At 40.2% G+C, this 27,785-nt stretch overlaps 1 protein-coding gene across 1 annotated transcript; it reads right to left on the reverse strand.

Moving 5' to 3' along the window:
• Window positions 1-26,817, reverse strand: DNAAF5 (dynein axonemal assembly factor 5). The gene is made up of 13 exons (XM_030958559.1): window positions 26,244-26,817; window positions 25,494-25,678; window positions 24,366-24,490; window positions 23,815-23,930; window positions 19,663-19,895; window positions 17,037-17,249; window positions 14,796-14,939; window positions 10,735-10,903; window positions 7,916-8,063; window positions 4,318-4,468; window positions 2,809-2,965; window positions 1,462-1,653; window positions 1-980 (listed from the first exon to the last, which is right to left on the reverse strand). The coding sequence occupies exons 1-13, from the start codon at window positions 26,782-26,784 to the stop codon at window positions 841-843; spliced, it is 2,514 nt and encodes an 837-aa protein (XP_030814419.1). The 5' UTR covers window positions 26,785-26,817; the 3' UTR covers window positions 1-840.
• Window positions 26,818-27,785: the final 968 nt, after the last annotated feature.

The raw sequence follows: 27,785 nt of genomic DNA on the forward strand, positions 1-27,785 counted from the left end.
TTTTTTATTACACAGCTGAGAATAGAAGATGACACCAAAACTTACACACTACAAAACTACTGAAGAAAACCCCAAACAAACCAAGCTTTAACCTAAAGTCACAGAATTTAATTTCAAAACAATATGCAAACAAATGTTGCTTGCTTTCCAAGGCACAGTGGTGTAAACATAAAAACTGCAAATGACATATATTTAGTACAAAAATATAAATACTGTTAATCTAAATGACAAACCAGCACATTTTTCCATGTATAAACATTAATTTAAAAAATTCAGCTTTACTCAGTCATGAAATGTAATACAATAAAAATAAAAACTACTCTTTTAGTGCTATCTATTTCCCTATTATATCAGCAAAAATATGAATATTCAAAACATTATACTCTTTGCTGCCTTATGAAAGAGAAGTCTGGCTAGTTTTTTTTCCCTAATAAAACTGGTCACCACATACCTGACTCTGAAGAGTGATTTTATCCAGTTTGAAAAGCTTTTTGAAAGACTGAATCCTTGCTGTATTACATTAGTAACTCTGACATTAAATTATTACTTTGTCAAATAATCTAAAAATTAAATTCCTGAAAAAACATTCCTTCTTTAAACCTTGTATATGAAAAACCAATGCAAAGTGAATTAAAACATTGTTTTATTGCTAGGAAATACAAAGAAATGTTCAAACAGCAAAAAACATGGAATTGTGCTAATTTCCCTTTCAAATGAACCAACAGTGAATTTACAAAGAAAAAACAATGTATTTCCAGCTCAGCCTTTCTTAAGCAAACAAAAATAATCCAAGTCATACAGATTTCACATCAGTTTCCTACACAGAATCTCAGCAGTGATTCATAAAGCTGATTCCTTGGCTGACTGAATGTGATGGAGCAGCTGATTACAATAGACTGGTGTTTGATGCTTGTGTACAACCCCTTCAATTTCTCTCACCAGCAGATCTGGATATAAAATGCTTCCTTCCTTTAAAACTTCTGTAAGACAAAGATATGTTTTATAAATCAGTAGCTGCTTCATGTTTCTCTACCCAAGTTCCCTGAAAGCAAACGAGGAAATTTTTCTACAAGTGATGCAGTGATGACAACACAATTCCTCCCTCCCCTATTTGCTGTATTTTGATATTTATGTTCTTCAACAGAGGCTGCTACACTAATAAATTCCAGAGAGCCCCTCCTGCAGGCTGGGATATGGTCACACCCTGCAGTGCTCCATATCCTGTTTACCATCTCTAAAGTCTCTGGAGGTTCAGCTGCCCTGCTACCTTCCCTGGGGAACACTGGGCAAAGCATTCATTCTGCACACAGGTAAAAGGTCAGAGCTCATCCACTGAAACCCAAAGGAAAGCTCCAGCCTGGCAGGGTTATCCTCTACCTGTAGGTGCTGCTTCATGAACAATCAAAATGATGATTTAAAAAACATTGTTAAAATATACTGAAATATGACTGAAATTCTTACCTAGGACTGCTTTTTGGAGATTTTCATCTGGGTCATCGAGATGTACCAAGAGCTCTTGGTACAGAAACTCAACATGATTTTCCATTGAGGATTTCACATCACTGTCCTTTAAGCACTTAAACCAATTAGCCAAGGTGTGAGCAGCTGCCAGGCGCACCTCACCCGAGGCATCGTCCAGACGCTTCAACACCTCTGAAAAGGAGCAAGAACCAAAATGCTCTGGCAACACTGCAGTTGGCTTTTGCATTTGAAAAAACAAATGTTTTCTATCAACATTCAAATTATTGTTACATTTCTGATGTATTTTTATCTTTTGAGCATAATAAATACATGTATACACTGTTCCTAAAATCTCCTCATTCATAGTTATTGGATGATGTTGTCCAAATATTAATAAAGGGCATATACAGAAGTATTTAATTAATTGAACATTATCTAGCACTCCTTCTAACAAGGAACTATGGATGTCTATTTATGCATTACAGAACTACAGAGTTTAAGTATCTCTACATTTAATAAAGAACAGCATTTTGATTAATTTGATATTAATTAAATTATTAAATAATATTAATTAAATTATTAAATAAATATTACTGTTTCAGTGAATTACTGCACAGCAGACTATGTGAATATGCAAGATACAAAGACATATATACTTTCATAATTATCTGATCATGTATTTCTCTAAAATAAAAATGTTTGTAGTCAGATTTCCAGTGTGCCATGTCAGAAAAAAATATCAGTTGCTAAGATGCTGAGTTAGGGAAAGCCAAATTTATTTGTCTGTATAAGAACAAAAAACCTGGCTCAAAGCATAGCCTGTACTTCTGAATAATAGTTTAGCACTTCAACTTCATCTTAAGAGGCATTACAGCTCCTAGCTCTAATTGGCAATACAAAACTCCAGATTAGAGTTTTCTTCTTTGCTTTTTTTTTTAGATAAAAACCCAACCCACTACCTATTCAGGTCTATTTATGGTACACTGAAATGGTTTGCTCTTGGCTCTCACACACAGCACGGAGAACAATGTGACTTCCATTTATACACTGCAGTACTGTTCTGCTCTCACTATACTTAGCACATTATTTCACATAGTCCAAACTCTGAAGCAATGCAGATGAGCTGCTGGCAAGCCCTGCACAAACCAAAGTATTGAGTGAAGTTCCACCTAGTGGTCTGATGGATAATGACGTTGAAATACTGCTCAGTTCTGCCAAACCCTTAAAAGTCGAGCAAACTGTGGCACTTTGGGTAAAAAAGTAATTGTCAACATTGCAATCTTGATTAAAACACACAAACAAACTAACAATGCCTTCACCCCAAATCTACTAAACCTTTACACGTACCTGTGTAAGTGTTCTTTAATTTATCTGCATCAAATTGCCTCCCACAGACTTTCAGAAAAACATCAACAATACGACAAGCCATCAGTCGAGTAATTTTAGAGTCTTCATCCATGGAAGCAATAATTTGGGGCATCAGCTCATCTTTCACTCTTAAGATCTACAGTTAATAGGAAAAGCATTAAAAAAATATGCTTAGTGTTACAGCACTTACCATTAGCTGTGCCAGATACTTGCTTGCTTAGTTAAAAAAATTAGCTATAAACATTACCCTGAAAATCCCTGAAGTTACAGAGCTCTAATTTTGCATCTACATTAGCTTGGAAAATGACAATCCACCAGTCAGTCACCCAGCTCATGAACACTTGGTATACAAGCAGATGAGTTTTATGTAACTCATATGTATGTTCAAGCTTGTAAATGCTTTAAAACTTACTCTCCTTAAAAAAAACCAAAAAACCAAACAAAACCCTCAAATAGCAGAGGCTCGGAGGCTCGGAGCAGAGTGTTCCGCACAGGGAGCAGCAGATGGCGCCCCGAGCCCAACAGGACGCGCCGGGCCGGGGGTGCTGGCAGGCTCGGAATTGGAATTAATTCCCAGTAATTCACATCAGCCATTAATGAGAAATGGGCATTAAGGCACCGATTCAGAAAAAAATGTTCAGCTAGAACAGCGGCTCTTCTGATATCAACGTTTCTGTATACGTGAACTCAACCAGTTATGTGTGTTTAAGCACTTTGTTCAATTAAGGTCTGTTATAAAGACACTAAAGACTGTGAACATTTAATAACATTTAAATTAAATTTATTTTTTTAAATGACCTTGTATTTAACATATTTCCAGTGCATAACTTCCAAAGGCTAATTTTGTTAGCAAAGAAGCTTCAAAAACACCCCCAGATTCAATTAATCCTTTATCAGGGATGGGTAACAACTCTTCAAGTGCTAGCACTCCAGTCTCTATTCATATTCTTCATGTTCCTTTTCAAGTCCTCCTGTCCTTTCTCAGAATCTTTAGATGGTTTTTTATTTTCTCTAAATGGACCTGTGGGCTCCAAGGCAACCAGACAACTTGTCTTTGCCACGTGACAGCACAGCTCATCCTGGCTGGCTCCAGTGCTGCTGCACAGGCTCTGCTGTGGGTCTAGTAATGTCCAGCACCCAGACTGTTGTGTTCACAGCACCCAGATTGTTGTGTTCACAGTGGTCAGTACCTCAGGCTACAGAATTGATGATCTGTTAGAAAAAAATATCTACAAAATATGATGCTACTCAGTTTTACACCTCAGCGTTTTGCTGGCCTCAGATTTCTTATCAAGATGTCATCATCCCTCCACTAGTGATTGTTACAGTCATTAACATTCAATTACAATTAATGAATTTTATTATGAAGATTGTATGTCCTTCTGAAAATATTACTTACCCTAAGGATTTATTCTTTTTTTCCCCTTTGCACTTATTTTGTTTTCCTGCCTAAGATTTCAAAGGATGAGAAAGAAAGAGAGAATTTACCTCTTTTGGTGAAAGCATTTCACAGTGGATGAGAGCCCAAAGGCACAATACAGCTGTAGCACGGATGGCAGCTGCTGTTCTTCCAGCATGCCACTGCAGATTAGGAGCCAGGATGTCTTTTATCACAGTCTCAAGGTAGCTAGGGAACAGCCTGAAGCCAAAAATAAGAAAGCAAAATAAAGGTTCATGAGAAAGTGATAAAGAGACTGACAGGATGTAAAAGAGAATTTTCTGTCATAGAAACATAGGCAGAAAAGAGGGAAAAAAGACTCTGTAAAAAAATAAATAACATCTTCTAAGGCAATGTTATTGTAATGTATTTGATAAGCTTTTCACAACTTTTTCTAGATAATATTTAAACAAATACCTAACATTCATAGAAAGGTAGAAATTCATAGAAACATTCATTTCTCCCACTTCAGGCAATGACCATGACTCAGTGTTATCTTGGTAAACTTCTTACCTTCTCTGTGTCTCACCTTCCCTGTCTGTGCAGTGGAGATAACACCCTGTGCAATGCTGTGAGGATTCATTAATATCTGTGAGGTCCTTTGAGATTGGCCAGGGAAAAGTATTTATAATGTGAAAAGTATGAATGCTATTGATGACACTGATACAGCTGGGAGCCTACACAGAATATTTCAGCTCTCTCTTGGCTCAGAAACTTTTCTCCCCAAAGATGAGAGGTCTGTAGGATTTTCTGATGGTGCCAGTCCCCATACTAGGGTTTTTATTACAAACACATAAATCTGTGATGTTTTTGCTGATGCTTTTTCCTCCTCCTCCATTCAATGGGTTCTTATAATGCTAAAAGTTGCTGTGAGAGTCAGCAATTACAACAGGCAGGATTCCCTCACACTTGTTTAGTTACAGTTAATCTCAAATCAAGAGGAAAAAAATTACAGATCTTACAAGTTAATTAATATTTTGCTGCATCAAAGGGACATTAGAGGCTGGCTGTGGCTGGTAACTGAGGCTCAGGTTATCCACTGTGCCTGTGCCTTAGAGAGCAGCAGCAGTGTGCAAACAGACTGAACCTCCCCTGACTGTCCCTCTGAGCTCAGAGCTCTGTTCAAAGTGCAGCCCCTGAGAGCCCAACAGCACATCCCCACCCTGCTGCTTGATACAAAGGGAACAAGCTCTTGTTGACTTTTCTGAGAGTCCCACACTGCCAGAGTGAATGAGTGGCCTCTTTAGTGATGTGCCAAGACACAGGAGGAACATAACCAGGTCCATGTTAACAACTAACAATTACCAGGGAGTGCTTTAAAAAGAATCCATGCTGCAGGTAGTCCCTGTTATCCAGGTATTACCTGACTAAAGCACAAGCAGCTGCACTGCCAGGCCTCAGCTATGTGCTGACACACATCTGCAACATTATGGAAATAGATACACCTGGCTGCTGCTTCCCCTTGGCAAAGGAGCCCTTGGGCTCTGAAGAAGTCAGAGATCCATCCACTGCTGCTTCTTGTCAGCAGATGGCACTTAAGTAATAACAAGAAATCTGACATCCCATTAGACACAGCTAAATCTGTAAAACCCTTTAGATGTGGTATTCTAAACACATTTTTGAGCATTAATAATTTCCTGTTAAAAAAGTTGTTGGAAAAAAATAAAACTAATGATCAGCATCATTCCAAATCTCCTTTCAGCTCCAAAGCTAAAAGCAGCTCTGTGCTGTCTGTGCTATCTGATCAGTAGCTGCTTCTGTTTCTATTAAAACTTTCTGTTAAACTTCAGTGAGAAAACAATCTGTCAAAACACAAAGGTAAATTCCATCAGCATTATGTTAACCATGGTGCTGTGCTGTTTGTGAGAATGTTTGTTCTAGTGCCTTGAAACAGAATCAGTAAAACAATATCTGGCAATTATCTGACTCAGTCATGTCAGACTCAAACACAATTAGGTGACCACACAACTGTGTTTAGCATAATAACCAAAAGCCTTCCTATCCAAACTCTGAGAACCATTTCAAGGAGCTAAACCAATTACTGACAGCAGTGAATGTGAGTGTGCAACTGGAACTTACTACTGCTCCCCAACACTATCTCATAACCATTAACATTTCATTTTTGCTGTTGCTGATGCAATTAAATGATTCTTCTTTCCATTTTCAGATCTTATTGCTGTAAATCTGTGTAACTTAATTCTAAAAGTCAGTCATTTCTAGGAAAGGACATACTCTGTCTGTTTGTATTTAGAGTTGATACTTAATTCTCAGCTGGATACAAGAGCACTAAAATGTGATCTGCAGAGACATTAATACCCTGCTCTTATGCAGATGTTTCAAAGCAGAGCTTGGGTTCCCATTAAAATTGGTTTTATGAACTTGCATACTTAAACTTTCATTCCACGTTAATTATTTTTTATACATTTTTGTTTGGCATTGGTTCCTTTTCTGCTTTTATGACACTGCTGCACTTTGCCTTATATGTCTTGGGGTTTTCTGTGTATGCTTTTGTTGTTTCTTTTTTTACAACGTAACATCCTAAACCCAGATAATTTGAAACAAAATTAAATTGGCTTTTACAAATCAAAACCTTCAGAAATGTTTTGCAAACAATGCTTCAAACACAAAAACTCCACATGTTACCTCCTACATGCAAACATTTGCAGTGTCCGTGGTAAGCAGGTTCAAAACTTCAGAGGCATTTAGCTGCTTCCATTGCTTTTGAGTCTTGAAGATAAACCCACTGGTAAAATTCATGGCTTTGCTGTTGTCATCAGAGCACAGAGCCTCATTATGAGCTGGACTGGACCATCCTTCATACAAACAGGTCTGTGACCCTCCCTGGATGTATCTCATCCTGACAAAGGCCATTCACTCACACTGCCCTGAGCAAAACAACTTCCATCATGCTGTCTGCAGAGCTGGGGTGCTGTGTGGCCACACTCACTGAATTACTTTGAAGCATTTTTCTGTTTTTTGCACACTGATAATTTCCCTTTCCTAAGAATATTAATGAAGCTGGCAGCTCATTGGGTTGGGTTTCTTGGTTCCAAGGACTTTGCATTCTCAGTTAGATGATACAAACTGGTTTAAAACAAATAGTCAGATCCTGGAACATTTCAAACAGTTTTTCAAAGTGCTTTTCTTTTTTTCTGGATTGTAAAATATCTAGATTAATCTTATAGCTATCACTCAGTTACATGATTATTTAAACAAGTAACTGACTACAGTTTTTACAGTATTTAAACAAGTAACATCCCCCCTCCCCATTTTTTTCCTAAGAATCTCCCTTTTAGCTTTCAAAAAGTATTCTTTTCAACCACAGATTTTTTTTTTTTTGAAAACTATCCAGATCTGCATAACATTCCTTTAAATTCCCAGTAATGGCACAGGTAGGAAGACTACAGTGGAGGAAGCCACAACTTCAATTTTTTTATATATATTTTTTAATTACTGCACTCTACCCTCCTAATCATTATTAAAAATTACATCAAGAAAAATAGGCTGTAGAAGATGGTGGGAAAGTCTTTCTTCTTCCAGCCACACTCACATGGAGATGGTTATAGGGGTTAAATAACTCCCAAGGTCATTATTTCTTAGCGCCACTGGAGTTTTCAAATAGCTGTGTGAAATCAGAGCTCCACTTACCCCTGAGAATTGATGGTCTCACTTGCTTTCTGCAACAACTGGGATAAAACAGTGAAGAGCTTTAACCTCATCTGGGGATCCCTGTTTGGCTGCAGACACGTCCTCAGAACCAGAACAAAGTCATCCAGAGCTTCACCTATGACAGAACCTAGCAAACAAACACAGAAGGCTTTTTTCAGAATACTAATAAGTTCTATTTAGATGTTTCACATGTGGGTGCATTGAGATTTCTAATACAAGTGGTGTTAGAACAGTCCTTAGCCTCCCACTCTTGCATGGCAGCTGTGAGGGATCCATGTCACACCGTATTGGGTGGTGCACAAATCCCCAGGCTGACTCCCCGTGGGCTCAGGTACCCCAGTTTTGGCCAGGGCAGCCTGAAGATCAGTTCCCCATGTCTCATTTAGTCAGCCTGGCATGGCTGTACCACATTTGGCCACAGGAGCTGTGGCTGCCCCATCCCTGGAAGTGTCCAAAGCCAGGTTGGATGCAGCTCAGAGCAACCTGGGCGAGTGGAAGGAGCTCCTGCCCATGGCAGGGAGTTGAAACTTGATGGTCTTTAAGGCTCCTTCTAGCCCAAACCATTCCATCATTTCATGACTCTGGAATGGATCTCTCCATGACACCCCAGAGTTGCTGGGACCATCAGTACCTGAGGGCATTTTGGCTGGAGGATTAATGCTGCTCCCTTGTAACTCTGCAAGTCTGAGGCTATGCACAAAGCTTTGCTTTTCTTAAACTTAATGAAAAACTACAGTGGATCTGGCATGACCCTCACACCTCTGGACACAGCAGCATTAGCTATACTTTTTTCTTCTTTCAAGTTTTTCCACATGCAGCATTTGAGATCTTCACGACTCACAGAGGCAAAGGAAAGGGCCTGTTTGAAAGGATCAGCTTCAAAACTTGGATAATACAATTACTGCAGCAGCATTCCTTCTCCCTGTTTAAATTATGCTTATTTTCAGCTTATAAAACAATCCAAAATATGATATGTTTTAGAAGCTACTTGAAATAAAAATATCTTCTAAATCTTTAGCTATCTTTAGCTTGTTAATATTTTCACATCCTGTGATAAATTTAAACAATAAACAAACAAACAAAACTCTAAGCTGTTATCCCAACATTTTAAGAAGTTATTTTCCCACAACTGAGGGAAATTTGTGCCTTTCTCCTTGATAATGACTAACATCTGCCTTTTAAAGAGGAAGACCCCATAAGACTGTACACATGCTTTATTCTGCAAACTTCTTACTGTAGAATGCTCTTTCTGCTCTATTTTTGCAATAAACTACTTTTCTTTAGGAACTTCTTCAGCTTTGCATCCTTAAGATGCACATTCCATCCAACTCCACAAACTCAGAAAATCCTTCCAGAGGAGACACAACACTGGTATTCATGATGACAAGAATATTCCTCACACGTGGGATGGACAGATTGAAGCATTCAAGATTCCAAAACAAGCTCAATAGCATTTAATAATATCTGGAAATTTAATGTTTAAAATAATAATGAAAAAACCCCAAATTTCACTGTCTAGACTGAAGCAATACAGGGTGTTGAACTGAAGTTTACTAAATGTCTGTGCCAACAAATAGGTCTTTATTTTCACAGCATTTATTCAAGATACATTGCTTCATGTGAGTTCTGAGACATTCACAAGATACTACTACTGTATCAAACTGATAACAGCAAATTCAACAGATGGAAAATAAACAAAATAAACTACATTGCTAATTTCAGCTTAAGCATACGCTCATGAAGAACATAAAAACCTCGAAATATGAATTGAGTGAAGCTGATTAAATTGATTAAAAACAACATTATGTGTGGGAATGAAAAGAAAGAAAAAAAAATAGCTCTAGGAGCTGCTGTGTCAGACAGAAAACACAGACAATAGCATATTACCAGTGTTGGGTGCAAGCCAAAATGTTTGCCCAGACATTTGATGATTTATTTAGCATTAAGGAAAACAGAGACAACTGTCTAGAAGTCCCTCAGTCATGGAAATGGGAGCACAAATATACAGAAAAGTTGGCCTCTCAAATCTCACACTGAAGTAACTTTTTGTTCTTTTCACAGATGAAAACCAAAAAAGGTACTTATGCTGGTTGCTGCACAAACCAACAAGTGGGTGCTTCACATAGGTTTGATGAGGGTTTTTTGAGATTCAAAGATTAAATGCAGAAGATATATTCCTTTAAAATATACATGTGCAGTAGCCACAGTGATACTTCATGAAGTGACTGTTCCCATCCCCTTTACAACCAGGAGAAAAGAAAAAGCAAATAAACAGGACTTTTAATAATCCTAAAATGGGTGTCTAGGTGGAAAGCACTGCCTGTCCCCATGTCCCTTGCTGCAGATGCCAGCTGGGGGCTGTGGCAGAGGAGTGCTCACTGTGCTGGACTGAAGGAGTGTGAGATGTACACCAGAGTGTGTCACTCACCTTGCCCAGCCACGTGCTGGACAGCACGTGGACAGTGAGGAACTGCTTGTTAGAGAGAGGTGCTGTCCTCTGCAAGACTTGTGAATAGATGGGATAAAAAGATGGATTTTTGGACACAAGCTACATCAATTAGTCTCCCCTTAATCCTCACCCATTTCATTCACCTGAAAGTGCATTTTCCTTAAGTGCTTTTAGCATTCTCCCCACAGCCACAGAATCTTTGGGAATATGAGCTGCTTCAACATTTCTTTTCTTTTCCATCATGTTCTTGTGAAGGTTCTGAATGTTACACTGTTCATTACAAAACACAAGCTGTCTGCAGGCTGTGGAGATCCTGACAGGATCTTTTTTAGAACTAAACAAGTCATACCTGAGTGGGTTGTGATGACCTCGAACTGCAACACTTCTGGGGAATAGCAGCTCCACCCTTCACAGGACACTGCAAGCCACTCCAGCAGCTGAATTATGTGCTGCTTGTAGAGACCATGAAAACTTTCCAATTGCTGCACTGCAGCTAAGGAAGACATTGTTTTCTCCACCTGTTAGAACAGAGACAGGATACTTAACTGAAACCATTAAAAAAAACCCCAGACGTTTAAAACTCATTCTGTAAGAAAAGAAGGGACATGGGAAGATTTTCATAGCTTCTATTAAACAATCAAGGCTGATATTTAATGTCTGTCTATACTACATCCATTAACTTCTATTTGAAGTGAAACATTTGTCCCGATTTCAAAATGAAATCATCAAGAACACAGCAACCTAACAGCAAAATGAGAAAGTCTCTAACCCTTGTGCAGACCTATCCAAAAACTAACCACATCATAAAAAAGGTTCTTAGTGGTTTTAAAGATGTAGTGATTTTTCTCCTTAATTTAAGAATGCTTTAAAACATAAAGACAAGGGGAATTTCTCACAATCCCAAGACATGGTAGCTTCCAGAAAGCATTGCTGTTGCAGGTAAGATAAAACATGGAATTTCCCCTCTTCCCTTTCTCCCTCCAGTTTTAATTATGAAAGATGTTCTCTCTTTGTAGTAGCTGGGCAGGCTCATTTTGAAATTCTCAACTTTTGTTGCTTAGAAGTACCAAAACTTACTGTTACATCAGAAATACCTTCTTCATGTTTAGAGTTAAGACTATCCTATGAGACATGCAAATAAAACATGTACTAATGAAACATGTAAGAAGAACTACAAAATGAATTCCAGACATGAGCATGCTTGGCAAGGATGCCTGTAGAACTTCCTAATCACTTGCAGCAGATGTGTCTCAAAGCAAATGAAAATTTTCTTTTACAGCTCCTGAAGGCTCCTACCAGAAGTACAAAACTTCTCCAAGGAAGAGATTAAAAGCATGCTGGAAGCAGGATCTGTAGCCTTGGTGATTTCAGCAGACTGTGAATCAAGAATGAGGAGCAAGGCCCTGTTGGATCCTCACTAAGGAATAACAAGTGCTGCCAGCAGGGCCAGTTCCAGCAGGGGAAGATGGAGTGCAGTGCTGGCAGTGACATCATTTGACTCCAAGTGCTGCACTAGAACTACAAATTGTACTCATATTTTTAATATTTTTAAGCTGAACTCAACCACACAAGTTAGCTCAAACATGTCTAGGACCATTAGACTCTTCCAGACTAATCACTTGCCAGACAAAGATGTTTTTATGGAAGTACCAGATGTGGAGAAAATAAATGAGAATTCGAAGAAAAAAATAAATAAATCAGGATTTGCTAAGGACAAAGGTTACTCTTAAAGCAGGTTTGCCTGCCTCAAGCACAGTAGATTTCTCCTTTATGGAAGCATTCTGCCAGACAGCCAAAACAACTCAGATAAATGAATATTTTCCATATAACTTACTTGTAAATTAATTGTAACATTAAACAGAATGTGTCAGGACAGAAACTATTCCTCATTTTTAATCCCACCATAACACATAACGCACAAGATTGTTTTCCATTGAACAAGAGATACAAAATAATACATTGTTCACATATGATTTAAAGTAAATTCTGTAGTTTCAAAAATGCAATTAAAAACAAAAAAGAGAGAATAAATTAAATACGCCAGCGGGCTGATGCATGTTTTCTCATTAAGCAGTGCCTCACAGTTAAATAAAAATGAAGCTGATTTTTCTTTCCTCTATTTGAAAGCTAACAAGTTTAATGACACAATATTTTCCTGCTTATAATCAGTGTGCTCAAAGAAGAGCCAGGATGGCACAGGGCACTGGTAATGAAACAAAACCTTATTTTTAGGTTACCAGTTAAATCCCTGACAAGCTCAAATCAGACTCCACCAGCTGATACAGCTTCAGTCTCTTTGGGGCTGTGGCTGACCCTGCTCCTTGTGCCTTTGCTGGGCTCAGCTCGTGGTCTTGGTTCCATTCCCTCAGCCCCCAGCAACCACAAACACGATGGACACAAAGACAAAAATCAGGACACAAAGCCAAAATTCAGGACACAAAGCCAAAATTCAGGCCAGACCTGAGTGTTCACCACCAGATCACAGCAGTTGTGGTCTCCACTATCTCAGTGGACTTCTGTCCCCTTACAATAAAGCCTCAATTAAAGTTCTACAATGCCAATTTTTTGAATAATTTATGTTTATACTTCATATCTTTTGAGTCTGAATACAGATTTCTTTTCTGAACAAAAAAACTCATATTCATACAGCAGCTGTGGTACTTTTGTTCTACATGTTCCTAAGCTATTTTATGAGGGACTTCTTGCCTTCTCCAAGCTGTACAGCTCACTTTGAAGTTTTGGAATAATCAGTAACTGGAGAAAAAAAATAAAATTCAAGCCATATTTGTCTTTTTGACAATTTTAAAATATTGCAATTATGTAATCTCACTGCCAGATTTTGCCTAGCTGAAAGAAAGGCTAATGAGAAAAAAGATTCTCATCCAAAGTACTGTCAACTTAAAAAATCATCTGGAACTGCAGGAACATCTTAAACCTTTAATAATCTCAGGAGATTAAGTTTTCCATTTATGAAAATCAGGATTTATCTCCATGAAACTGCTTTCTTCTTAGGAGTATGAAGTTGTAAGGTTTTAAATGGACATTGCTGACTTTATAGACCACTGCAGGGATAAACAGGCAAGATACCACAAAACACTCCAGATCCATCTGTCTAAGGCTGATTTTTGTTTAAAAAAAAAAAACCCAAGCAAACAAACAAAACCTCCAAATCCCACTCCCACAAGATAGATCATCATCCCACCCCTCTTTGACCTGCAAAGTCTTTTCAGTACTTGTTTCAAGCTTTGTTCCACTTTATTTTTTCCCAAAGAGCTCTCTGAGCTCTCCTTGGAGGCAGCCTGTCAGCTCTGGGGCCATAAATACTGATCCTCCACAGGCCTTTGGAACACCATGCCTGGGAGCAAGAGCAAAGGAAGCAGAATAGCCACTGCACTTAAGGTGTGTGCTTGAAAAAAGACAACTGGGATAGGTCATAATTGTACTGCATGAGGATAGCTCGCTGATTTATATGATATTTAGCTCCGGGAAGAAAGAGGAAGAGAAAAACAAGGGGGTGAGATAATGCTGAGCCAAAAAGCTCATCTATTATCTGGGCATGTACAGCTGTCCTTGATTTTAAAGCATTCCTGTGACATTCAAACTTTTGTTTCTTGTGGGGAGGTAGAAAGGTCAACTACTGTAAAATCAGTCTGATATTTAGCTAAAGATGAAAAAATCACCATGAAACCATCACATTTTTAAGGCCAGTAGTACTCTTGACCTCTAAGTGAATTGTTCTTTAACAGTCAAAATAAATGTCAGTTTTTTCCTGCATGTAACCAAACATTCCAAGTGACTTATATCCACTAAAAGGTAAACATCAACAGTTCAAGCAGCGCCACCAGCATGCCCAAGGCTTTGCAGGATCCAGTACAAACATAAAATCTTGGACACTTCTTGTTCTGAAACTTTACCTAACTGTGGACAGGTGGTTAACACCCACCCAAAAAAAGTGCTCTACTAGGCCCATGGCTGCTCCCATTCACCTCCGAGATTCCCATGCTCCAGTAATGCACCTCAAGCCATCTATTCTGAAACCTAACCTAAACACACTTCCAGAAACAGAAAATTATAGTTGTAACTGCAGCTACAGACCCATACTAGATGCTTCTGATCACAGAATAAAACTGAATTCCTTTTCTGGAACCAGAATGTATTTAAACTCTGTGAGCTTTTAATCAAAGTTATGAAGAAACGTAAGTGTTCAGGCTCTGCAGTCCCAAACTGTAAATCCAACTGCAGACTTAATTCTGGTACTAACCATGTACAGTCTGTACTGTCAGAGATGCACAATCTCAGACCAGCCACAAATACTCCCCACAAATAATTATGGCTCTGTTTCCACAAAGTGTCTTATCAACATGAAAAGACATAGAACTCAACAAAATATTAAACCAGCTCATAGTTTACCTTTTCTTTAAGGTCCTGAGAAGATGGTGTTGCCATTATGGTCACCAAAACTTTCATTAGCTGCAAGCTAATTTCTTTGCAGTCTTCCTGGCACACTTCAATCAATGCTTGTACACAATAAAGCAGCTGCTCCATATAAAAGACCTATTAATAAAAGCACATATTTATTATGTTTTCTTAGCAAATATAAGGTTTTCTTTCACGGAGAGATATGGGAAATGACAGTAATTAAATCTGAGCACTGTATAATCCTTTACATTGGTAACATATTGGTAATTTCATGTTAGTTTTTCTAATTACCTATATTCTACTTTTTAGAGAACACAATATAATCTTCCTCCCACACTGTTTGTTTGTGTTTACCTTGTCCTGTTAACAAAATAAATGACCCTGCTCTTAATCACACGATGGCTCCACTGGTGAATGGTGAATAAAAACATCAAAGCATTTTGGAGTGCTTGCTGATAGTACTTTCTCTTTCTCAAGTGCAATTTGTTAATTAATAACATATTTGTTACAACTCTTTGAAATATTATTCCATGTTTGACTGTCTTGGATGAACAATGACAGCTAAATACATAAACTAAAAAAAAACCCTGAGCCTTTGCTTTTATCTCAGCCAATTTATCTCATTTGATGCCATATCATTCATGTTATCTTGATCCAACTGATACCAGTTCAAGTCAATACTGTTGTCAGTTAGTTTGCCATGACTTCTATGATAAAGTGCATCAGATATCCATGAAGCTGTCAGGGAACAGAAGGGGCCATTGTTACAAATTTACTCCCAAAAAATAAATCGAGTCTAGGAATAGGTTAGCCATAAGTGTTATTAATCTCATGGACATGGTCAATCCTTAGCTAAACAGTGTCTGTGCAGCATTCACTGGCTAAAATAGAGAGAGATTGTTTTCCAAGACTAAAGGCTGGAACAATTCTGCCCAAGTTTCAGCTGCAGATGGATCTGACTCCTGGAGCCAATGCCAAATGGAAGTGGTAAGCCTAAACCTCACAGTAATTTTGCAGCTATACCTCAGGGAATTGTTATTTGAACAATCAGGTTATAGTGCTTCCACTTATATGAGCTCCTAATCATCACAAGCTTCATGGAGATTAAGGTTAATTCCTGCATCACTGGTACATATTCCATTAGGGAAGAAACCTAATGAGGGAAGAACTTGAAATGTATTTCTTACATTGGCTCAGAAAAACAATTAGGCCAGATTCAGTCTGCACACATGAATAACTGTTTTAAGGGAAGCCTACATCTGACATGAAGTCAGAGCTCCTCAAGGCACAGCACTGGCCCTTTTTTGGTCATCTTAGCAGCAGAGGTCTAACAAACTTCTGGTGGAATGAAAGCCAGGATTTAATTTGTGGGGAAAACTACAAGGATGCCTCTTGTGCATCTCTAACAGATCTATTTCTACATTTGAACATGGGAAGGAAAAAAATCCTGCAGGTTAAAAAATATCCATTTCATGTTTAAGAGAATCTCTCATCTCCTTATATAGCAATTGGTGAATATTCTTCAAATGCTAAAATAAAAATGGTCTTTGGGCTCAGCTATTACCTAATGACATACTTGGAAGTAAATTTCTAATTGATAAATATCTTCCTTCTAGACTTTCACTTAAAGAGAAGAAACCCAAAAGTTTGCAAAACATGCTCCTAAATATACCCATAAATTGCTGGTACCTGCCTTTTAAAATGGAAAATAAGAATGGAAAACAAAAAACGGATAACATTAAGAGGGAATCTTGGGAAACCTGACATGCCAATTACAATAGACTATAAAAATTTTTCAGTGATTTTTACTGATAGGGATTGAAATTCATGATCTTGTTTCGATTGTGAACACAAGGAATTTCAAACCATGGGTTAAACTCTGCCTCAGGACCAGCCAGGGCAGTCCTTTGTTACTTACTAAACGGCTGCTTCTCTCCCTGCCTTGCCTCTTCATTTTCTTACCACTATATGAAGTCTTTTAGAGCAGTTCTCAAGCCTGAACCTACGTCTGCTCAGAGGATGGACTGTTGGTAAGTCTCTGAAAGCAGCAGATTGCCCAGGAGACCACAACATGGCCCAGGAAGGATGGGGAGCTCCTGTTTTATATCAGACACATGTCCACAACTGTATCCTGGGACAGGTGTGCAAGGGAGGGATGGGAATGGGAGCATTCAGGGAGAATAAAAGTAGTTTGGTCATGTATCCTGCTGTGTATTTTGCAGCTTCCCTTACCTCTTCAGAGCGCTGACAGACTCCAGCCTGTGACAGAGTGTTGCCAAGCTGGGCCACATGAGGCTGTAAGATTTTTTTTGGGCTGCCTCGAATCACTGCAGCCAGAACCATCACACAGGAGGCTTTGGGTGTCTGCTCAAAGGCTGGGGTGATTAATTTCAAAGACACCTTAGGGCTCACAAACGTTCCAATCAGTTCTGCTGCTTTCACACTCTGAAAAAAGAACAGGAATAACTTGAGGATTTTCCTGAAAACACAAAGACTGTTCCAGGTATCATGGCCTTTTTCTTTTTATGATTCCAGCTGTTATTTTAAATGCTTCAGCAGTTGCCTGGTAGGCCTTTTCCACTCGCTCAGTAACGATTATATGCATGAAGAAATTTTCTTGACATGTTCAGCAAGCACATAATAAGGCATTGCAAGCAGCCTTCCCCACATCAGACAAACTTCCATGAGAAAGCAGTGCACAGAAACAAAGTGTACAACTTCACTGTAATAAAGTTTCTAATTTAGAGTAACCAGATGCTGCACATTTAGTGGTTTAGCACTTTGTCCCTCAAATGCTGTTCTGAGGGTTGCCCTTAATGCATCACCCCTGTTTGTTAAAAACTGATTTAAAACTAACTACCAAAAAAGGAAGGAGGAATTTTTTGTTATTGTACTATTGTACCTTGAAGCTGACATTACAGATCTGGTTAAGTGTGGAAGGAATGCCAGGGGGGAACTGCCCACTGCTTTCCATCTTACTTCTTTAACTGAAAGGCTTAAATTACTGTGTATTCCCCATGACAGTGACACCCTCTGATCCCATTCCTGCCTTGCAGGTGTATCAGGATGTTGTATTCCACATGAAATATCACCACACCAGGGCTTACTGTCTGACTGATGCCCAAAGTTTACAATTGTGCATGAATAAAGAAACAATCAACTACTGCAGCACTACCTGTGCAACAGGAACACGTCTTCCAGTCCCACAGATTTCATGGTTGGGTCATTTCCCCAAAGATGAAAGCCTTCTCTATCATTTATAGTCTAGTGATTTAGCTATGACTTTTTTTTTCACCTAATTAATACTTGAATCATGCTAGTTTTTTTAGTATCAATAGAAGCACATAGTAATGAGTTCCACAGTTTAAATCTGCACTATATAGAGCTGTTTCTTTTCACAAGGATAGGACTCAAAGGAGTTGTAACATCCTCTGTGTAGATGTGAACTCCATTCTCCTCAGTATTTGTCACAGAGAAGGGAAAAGACTCTTAATGCTCTGAAAACTGGACAACACAATTATAGAGTTAAAAAATATGATTTCATACATTTGTACTGATCAATTTATTCACTTTAATAGCGGAAAAATTGAAAGGGACTCATTTGATATTACTAGAGTGGAGAAAGACATGGACATTCTCCAAGTTGGTGGCTGCTCTGCAATGGGTTCCTATGGTGACAAACTAGAGGAGGTTATCTCAGTGCCCTGGGAAGCTGCATCACTAGGAGATAAAAGGCATCCCAAACAAGAATTTGCTGACTCCTATGTTTGGCACAAGGAAAAGTACAATTAAATATTGAAATCATCTCCTAACCAGGAATAAATCTCTTGGAAGCACCTGTGAGAAGATTAGTGGTAGAATTCCAAGGAAGAGACAAGTATGGCCAATAAAAAGCAAGGGACAGCTATGTGCTGCTTGAACACATACTTTGAATTTAGATTTATAGCAATAAGTACTTGATAGGAAATTTGTCAGGACATCAGGACTACATGGCCTTACTGTCCTAATTATTTATGTTTTCTTTCAGCCCAGCCGACAGCAGGAACCTAAAGAAGAGCCTGATTTAGGATTGGACTACCTGCATCCAGTAAGCAGAACACATTCTTCCAATTTCCCAAAGCAATTAAATTTGTAACTTTAGAGTAAGTTACGTAGATATATTTTTGTTATACATACTTTCTCTCCCTTGAGTAGAAACAGGAACAGATGATTTTATCTTAAAATTGTAAAAAGCATTTGTACCACCTTTCTTTTGCTAAAATTATCTCATGTCTTCAACTGCATCTGTTTTACTGGTTTGTTGATCAAAGTGTTGAAAGAATCAACTTGTAGTAAAAATCAAACTAATTATTCCTCACAACCCTCCTCAACCTGCATTTTCCAAGCATTAAGTCAAGGATTCAAACACTGAATATGGGTATCACATGGAATAAACACACCTCAATATATGGTTGGATTATGGAGCAGGGAGAGGTATGTGAAATTAACTTGAAAGGGCATGACCTGCACATTTTTTTACATTGAATTTGTTGCCCCAAGGCTTTTACACTTTAATTCACTGCTTATAATTTTCAGAGAGATTATTATCAATGCTTCATGGGGTTGGCATACAAACTAAACAGTATTTAAACAACTTTACTGTTGGTCTTCATACCAGTAATAGAGGAATACATTTATTTTAACAGATTAGTGAAGTATAATGTGCACATGTTTTTAACATCCATATAAACCTGAGCCTGATCCTTCACTCATGGGCAATTTCCAGTGACCTAAGGTAAAGTCAACCTTCAGAAGTCAGACTGAAGACTATAAAGTCTTTATTCAGTGTACAACAGCTACTTTAACAGATCAAACTTACGTTTTTAACCACTTCACTTTCTTCATCTGAGCATGCTTGGTACAAAGTTCTCAGCAGTAGCTCCATGTGTTGGGTGATGTGATCCTCTGCATGCAGCAGTAATGTGTACAGGAGCTGGGATGCTTTGATTCTTGTGCTTCCAAGCCAGTCTGTGATATCATGAGAGAGACCTGGGAGAATTTTGGAGAGGTTTCTCGACACAAGTTCCCGACAACCCAGTCCTGGTCGAGTCCCTAGAAAAAACCAAAACAACCCAAAAAGAAATATCAGAGGAAAAGTCCATGCATAACAACCTAAGAAAAGTTTAAAAGCTGCAAGGTAAGAGCTTCTGTTTCAGCATAGAACAAAATATTCCAAATGCTGCTGAGGAATTTAGCTGTGCAAGTTGCATTTCCTTGCAATATATATTGCAGAATTAAAACTCCACATAGCTCTTTGAATATTTATGTATTTATGATTGGATGGTGATTTAGATTTTATGTTTTAAAATGTCTACAGAAGGAGAAGAGAAAGAGAATTGAAATGAATGTGTGTCTTTACCCACTTTGGAAAACACAGCTTAATAATTCCCTTTTAATTTTGATAGCAACACAAATCCAAAGAAAAATTAAGTGAAACGCACACAGATAAAGACAATAAAGACCTTTACATTCAAATGCTGAGCTCAATATAATTTGGAGGAGGAAAGAAAGTAGAAGACACAAACAGTACAGAAGGCATGAGCTGCAGTAAAACAGACAATGTGAATTGTGCCCTCTAAAGGAAAAGGTTAAAAGTGTATCTGGCAAATTGAAGGCAGAGAGGGCACGAACTATGGCTTGTACAGATGCTGTCATAAATTAGCCAATAAACTGATAGTGTTTTAAAAATCACAGCTATCATATAATCTCCTTGCTAAGGCTTTTCCAGGAGGAGCAGCTTACTAAAGGGCCTCTTCAATGTTTCAAAAATGGAATAATACATTTAAAATGATGATACATGAGTTGGGGGGATGTTTGTTTTTTTTTTTTTCTTAAGACTGAATTTAATTTGTAACGACTTTGTCTAAAGTGAGTTTTTGTGGTCTGGTGTGTCTTTTGATTTCAAAAAGAACCCAAAATGTTACAAATATATATTCTCTGCATCAAGAAAGGATGCAGATTTTTGGATAACTAACAAACTTACCTTTCCCAACAAATGCCTACTGTACTGTCTTGGTAATCATCAAATTTACTCATTAGTTAATTCATACATCACTGAGATTCAGAAGAGCAACTTGACCAATATCACAAGCATCTAACAAACGTCCTGTTCTGTGCTTTACAGATAGAGCTGTGACAGCCCTTTCCAAAAAACAGCAATAAACTTTTTTAGAGATGTTTTTTCTGCAGTCTATTTTCTTTTCTTAACACTGTATATGTTTATACAAACAAAATCTGAAAAGTTATTCTTTGATAAGCAAGATTTCATAATTGCCACTCACAATGTTCACATGCTGTTTTAAGGAGACATCATTCATTATGAGGTGTCAAAATACACTGAATGTGTGAGTGCATTTTTTATTTCTGATACAGAGTTCTGTAAATGTTCAGGAAGAAAATGACTGAGCTGTCTCAGGACTCTTTGCATTTTCCTGCACTGGCCTGTGTAACTACAAATGCTAAAAGGAAAACTGACTAAAGTAAATGGTCTGAGGATATAAAAGGCTTAGAAATACCTATGAAATACCCAACTAGGGAAAAAAATAAAATTCAAGCATCAGGACATGAATTGCTGCTTCTTTTGTCAATGGAGGAAACATTCTGGATTATGAAAGCTGACAATGAGTAGCAAAAGGTCAAATAAAGAAATCAACTTGAGACAGCAAATACAGCCTGGCATCCTATTGAACCCGAGGCAGAATTTTGTTTGAAGAATTTGGCCCATTCTTTATCAGCAATTCCTTCATTTCAGATGTTCAAATGCAGGCATTTATCCCTGTAGCTACTCCTGTCAAAGACTTCCCTGCTATAAACTGTCTGCACCTGTATCCTGAGGCAATGGGGCTGGGGCTCAGTGCAGGCTGTGCAGTGCCTGATGACACCAGGGCTCCCTCTGCTCCCTTCTGACCTGCAGGATCTGTCACTGGGAGATCAAAGCAGGGCTCCTGGGGCAGCTCCATTAGTCTGACAGTTGGACAAAGCTACTTAAGTAAAATGTACTACAGACTCAGAGATGGAGAAAAAATATTTCACTAAAGTCACAAGAAATGGCAACAAAGTAATAAAATACCCCAACACAAACCCCCCTCCCAATAAAACAAACCAACAAAATATTCATGGAGAGCAAAGAGAAAGGACACAGATAACAACAATCATCTATACACAGGCTGTGGTGGGACACCACATAAGGTATATTAGTGTCTCTGATAAAGTTTTGTATCTGTAGGATTAAGCAGCCAATCATCCTTTCCTCTGACTTTTCTTCTATTTGTCACAATCAAGGCTGACTATTAATAAGACATACAACTTGGAAGTAAAGATAAATAACAAGAAATTATACTAAAAATCACCATTAACTTGGGACTCAATTCCAAAATTATCAGGCCATTTCTTTAAAATATTCTTTAGTATGTGCACATATATATAAATATACCCATATATGTCACATTCAAGCCTTAACTGCATCATTCTACCAAGAAAAATGCATGAAAATTCAATTTAATATGGGGCTGGAATGTTGCCAAAATTCATGAAGCATATTTATTGTGCTAAGGAGATTATTTAGGAGATCACATATCATTTAATTATGAAGTAATTGGTAGACGTCACTTTCTAAAAAGCCCCAGCTTACACACACAAACCCCAACACACACCCTGACAAAACTAACCAAGGCAAACCCCATCAGCTGTACAATTGCTAATCCCTGTTCCAAGACAATGAAATTAAACCTTTTATGACCTTCACTATATCACAGTCATTGCAAAATAAGTGACTGGAGCTTAGACACTCAGCTTCATCAGTTTGTGTCTGTTAAAAGATTCTCTGACTGCCAGGAGAAGAAATATGTTTCTGCCATGACTAGTGGAAGTTCTTTAGCATTTCCAAACCCCTGAGGTAAAATTATACAGAAAATAAGGAGGAAAGAAAAAAAGATTGCAAAGGATGACAGATCAACTTGCCTGCCTTCAAAGCTAAACAGTTCTGTCAAACCAGTCACCATTATGAAGTGCTTCCCCTTTCATTGAAGCATTACTGAGTAAAACAACTTTAAAGAAAAAAAAAGAAGTGTAATTCAAAGAAGAAAGAGCTCCGGAACCCACTGTCATGGAAAGGATTTTGCTGCTGGGTATTCTGCGATGTGATTGTCATGTAGGCACAAGTCAAGCATGAACCTGTTCTTTCACACCAAAAGAGTTTTTGTTCAGTTAAATATGAGTATAGAAATCAATAAATGAGCCAGTTAAACTCTGTCTTCCCCCAGCTCCCATATGCATATTTTTAAACATTAACTTTGTGAACCCAAGACAGGAAACAAGCTTCAAGCTACTGCAAACACAGTGTTTGAAAGCCACCTATAAATCATATGGTACTAAAAAGTAAACTACCCATTCTGCATATCTTGGGGCCTTTGTGTATAATAAAGGAAATTACTCTGTTCCCACATTCTTCATGTACACTGGCAGATTTTAGGTAGCATCCCAGTGTCTCACAGAGAACTCTGAAATAATTTCATTGCAAATTTTTCTTCAGTACCAATTATATGGATCATTAATGCTGTGACCTGCACTCATTACTCAAGGACTTAGCTCATGGCTTCTTTTCTCCTGCCTTTCTTTCCAGTCATTTCTGTGCCCACTGTGCACCTGGCTGCTGGCTGATGTAGAACTTACTGCTGTTTCTGCACCACTGCTTTACCTTTTTTTCAGCATAGGCAGCCTCATTTACTGTCTCCAAAATGAATTTTTGGATTAACAAAAAAAAAAAAACCAAGAATGAGGTTACTGAACAATCACTTTTAAAATTTAAATTTAATAATTTAAATAATTTTATATATATTTTATATGTGCTACCTCTCTACATTAATATTACATATTGTAATGAATATTACACACGCTGCTCTGCTGTCAGTACTGCACTGCAGCTCTTGGAGATTATTCACAAAGCAAAAACCACTTTCAGCACAACATTTACCTCCTTTGGGATAATGAGACGGTGAAACACTAAAATCCATCTTATCCTTCAAATCTTCTTCATTCTCTTTCTCCCATTGCAAGCCTATCTTTTCCCAGTAGGTCCAAGCCAGTTTCCTAGATATAAAATAAGGGTTTTATACCACCATGCCCCCAAAGAGAAAACACTTTAAAATGAGACTTCTGGAAAAGGTGACTACTTGAATTCAGCTGGAAGGATGGGAAGCATTCCTGCCACTTAACCTAGGCACATTAAGTTGAGAGTTTATATTTCTTTTGTACTCAGTGGACAGAGGCCTCTTCTCCCAAGGGATAATTCTGTCTCTGTCCACCCCTGTCCTTGTCTCTCTCACATTTAATTGAATGTACCATGAAAGGACACTATAACAAAAGTTACTGAAGACAATGCTAACATTTTTAGTCTAAGGAAAAACAAACAAACTAACAAACAGAAATGGGGGTTTTGTCCTCCAAGCAAGACATCTGTGAGCTTAGGAACACATCTTTGGCATCTATTTAAGGGGGGAAAAAAAGACTAAATGTTCCACATACGTATTTTCAGGAATTTCATCAGTAAAGCTGCCAAGTAACAGAGGGATCAGCTTGTGAAAATATGAGTATCTGTCTCGTAGGTGCAGCAACCATTCTCCAATGACAGCTGTTACAGCATGCCGTACCTGCAGGGAGACAAAAAATCTTTTTTAAAGGTGGCAGGAAAATAACAGAAATTTAATAAAAACAATATTTGCTTTCTGTATATAGGACTTGGTGAAGCACATCAATACTCTCAGAAGAAATTACAGGAACCCAGCATTTCCTCACTTGCAGGAAGCATCTTAAGGAACACACAAGGAATCACATTCTCATTTTTCACTCTGGCTTAGTCAGTCTTAGACTGTTTGCTGCACAAAAGCACAGCTCTGAGAGGAAGACAAGACACAGACCTAACTCAGAAAACTAAATTCTCATGGTTAATTCCTTCCTGAGAATTTAAGAAATGTACATTTCTCTGGAATTTGTAGCTTTCCAAGCACATCTCCAGAAGAATATTTTCTCTGTTCACTACATAGGAAAGATTAATTTTAAAATTACTGCTTTAGTTGCACCTTATAAAGGGACCCATACCATGTTTGTTAACCATCTGAAAAGGCCAGAGAGATGTGACAGAGAATTTAAGACAAAATTGAAAGCACCCATTAGAACAAAATCCTCACCACCCTGCTGAACTGGACAGCAGTCACCAGCACTGGTTTGGGACAGATTACAACTGGTACAGGCTGGGTGGGACATTGCTCATCTCAGCAGCTGGTAGGGTGCTATTTTTTGGATTTATTGTGAGAACAATGCTGGTAACACACTGATGTTTACTTGTTGCTAAGCAGAGTTTACCCTGAGTCAAGGACTTTTGGGTGTCTCAAGCTCTGCTAGTGAGGAGCTGCACAAACAGCTGAGGGAACACTGCCAGGACAGGTGACACGAGCTGGGAGTGAGCAAGGGGCTGTGTGGTCCTCAATCCCATCTGGGATTAAACCATGATAGATGTATTTACAGATCTCAGCTGAATGCAAGACAGCTGAAAATGGGGGAAGCAGGGAGAGAAACATCATAAACCCACACCATGGGGATGGGTTTTAAACAGATTTAAAATAAATCCCAAGAAAAGAAGGAAGAAAAGCACACCTTGGGAATCTCATCAAATAACCTCTGGGCCAGATGAGACAGGACATCATCCACAGACTTTCCATTCCCAAACTGTATCACTGCTCCAGTAGCCTGAATCACATCAACACGGACTCTGTAGTGTTGGTGGGAGATTGTCTGCATCAGGGGTTTTATCAGAGACTCTGACTGCAGATGGAAGTGCTCTGTTAGGGCAGAAAGACAGAAACATCAACCATGTGAGCTCCCACAGTGAGCAGGATCCCTGTCCATGGTAGAGGGCTGGAACTAGCTGATCTTTAAGGTCCCTTCAAACCCAAACCACTCTCTGATTCTATGTAGCATGGACATATTCATGACACCCAACAGTTATTGGGGCCAGCAGTAAAAGATGATTTTGGATGCATTAATGCATTGGGGGGTGCTTAATGCTGTTCTGTAATTATTTTTCTTTCTCTACGTGGGTGACAGATTTCTGTACCACAGCGAACAGCAGCCTGACTTAATGTTGCTGTGTTTATGTAGCAGTAACTTTAATTTTATACAGTATCAGAGCTCAACGCTGCACACAAACCCTCCCCCAGCCCCTCCCGCTGCTACTACCCACACCTAACAGCCCAGCCTGCACTCCTGGCATAGTTTTTCTCCATCGGACCCCCCAAAGCACACCTGTGAGGGTGTGTGCGACCCCTCCTCTCACTCCTGCCCGCATCCCCGTGCCCTCCTCATCCCCATCACACCACCGCAGTGTTACCCATCCCTCAGCCGCACCTGGCATGGCCCTGGCGCAGGCCACGGCACAGGCGCAGCTCTGCCGCCTGACCTCGGCATAGTGGTCCAGCAGGGTGGCCTGGAGGACGCGGGCGATGTCGCCGAGGTAGGGGGCCATGGAGGCGCCGCAGCGCTGCAGCAGCAGGCCCAGCAGCTGCACCAGGCCGAGCCGCAGCTCCTCGCTGGGCTCCGCGCCCTGCGGCGGGCACAGCCGCTGCGCCAGGGCCGGCAGCAGCACGGGCAGCGCCTCGCAGGGCCGCTCGCCCTGGCTGAGCCCGTGGCGGAGCAGCTGCAGGGCGAGCTCCCGGCACCGCTCCGCCGCGTCCCCCGCCAGGCAGCGCGACAGCGGCCGCAGCAGCCGCGCCGCGAACACCTCCTGCAGCACCGCGCCCGGCACCGGCCGGCCCTGCAGCTGGGCGCGGATGTCCTCCAGAGCCCGCAGCCGCGCCGCCCGGCCGCAGTCGGGCTGCTGGAGGAGGCTGAGGGGCCGGGACAGAGCCTGCGACAGCTCAGCCGCCGCCTCGGCCGCCGCCGCCGCCATGATCCCGGCACCGGGGCGGCCGCGTCGCCAGGGACGCGCCGGGCGTTTGCGACGGAGGGAGCGCGCTGCTTTACGGCCGGGCCCGACAGTGCGGGGACAGCGCGGGGAGAGGCACAGGGACTGAGGGACAGGGCAGACAGAGGGACAGGGATAGGGACAGAGAGAGGGACATGGGGACAGGGACAGGGACACAGAGACGTGGGGACATGGACAGAGAGAGGGACATGGGGACAGGGACAGGGACAGGGACAGGGAGAGGGGGACAGGGACACAGGGACGTGGGGACATGGACAGGGAGAGGAACGGGGACAGGGATAGGGACAGAGAGCAGGACAGGGACGAGGACAGAGAAGGGGACGAGGATAGAGCGGGATGGAGAGACAGAGACGGTGAGAGGGATAGAGTCGGGGAGAAACAAACAGAGCGGGGAACGGGGGCAGAGCGGGGGACAGGGGCAGAGCGAGGGGACAGGGACAGGGACAGGGAAGGGTGACAGGGCTAGAACAGGGGCCAGGGCCCGGGCAGGACAGCGCTGCGGGCGCCGCCCGGGCCCTCGGGCGGGCAGGCGGGTCCGGGGCCGGGCCGGTACGGGCGGGACGGAGCCGCTGCTGGGTCCCGGGGGAAGGAGCGGTGCCAGCCTGGGACAGCCCGCGGGTGGTGCCATGGCTGGGGGAGCGGGCAGGCGACAGCGCCGGGGGCTCCGTGGCCGGCCACGTTCACATGTGCCACCTCCCCGCTGTCCCTGCTCTGAGGATCAAACAGCACGGGCAGGAAGTTTTCCGTTTCTGTAACAGAGTTGTATGCTTTTTTGTGTTTATTTGTATTAGCTAATGTGTACTTTGTGTTTACGTTGTACTTAGCGGTACTTTACACAACCTCATGTTTTGTGTTCTCCTCTGGTGACTGCAAGGAACACACATCAAACCAAAAAGATTCTCAGGGTCCTTTTCTTGAGTGATCACACCAAATCTAAAGTGCAATAAACTACAGAACTATTTCAA

This window comes from Camarhynchus parvulus, chromosome 14 (genome assembly GCF_901933205.1).
Source record: "Camarhynchus parvulus chromosome 14, STF_HiC, whole genome shotgun sequence".
Lineage (NCBI taxonomy): Eukaryota > Metazoa > Chordata > Aves > Passeriformes > Thraupidae > Camarhynchus > Camarhynchus parvulus.

Coding starts and splice junctions, on each gene's coding strand:
- DNAAF5 (XM_030958559.1), bottom strand. CDS start 26,784: ATGGCGGCGGCGGCGGCCGAGGCGGCGGCTGAGCTGTCGCAGGCTCTG. Junction 19,896..23,814: donor GTCTCATTATCCCAAAGGAG/GTAAATGTTGTG, acceptor GGTTTTTTCTAG/GGACTCGACCAGGACTGGGT. Junction 2,966..4,317: donor AAATGCTTTCACCAAAAGAG/GTAAATTCTCTC, acceptor TATTAACTGTAG/ATCTTAAGAGTGAAAGATGA.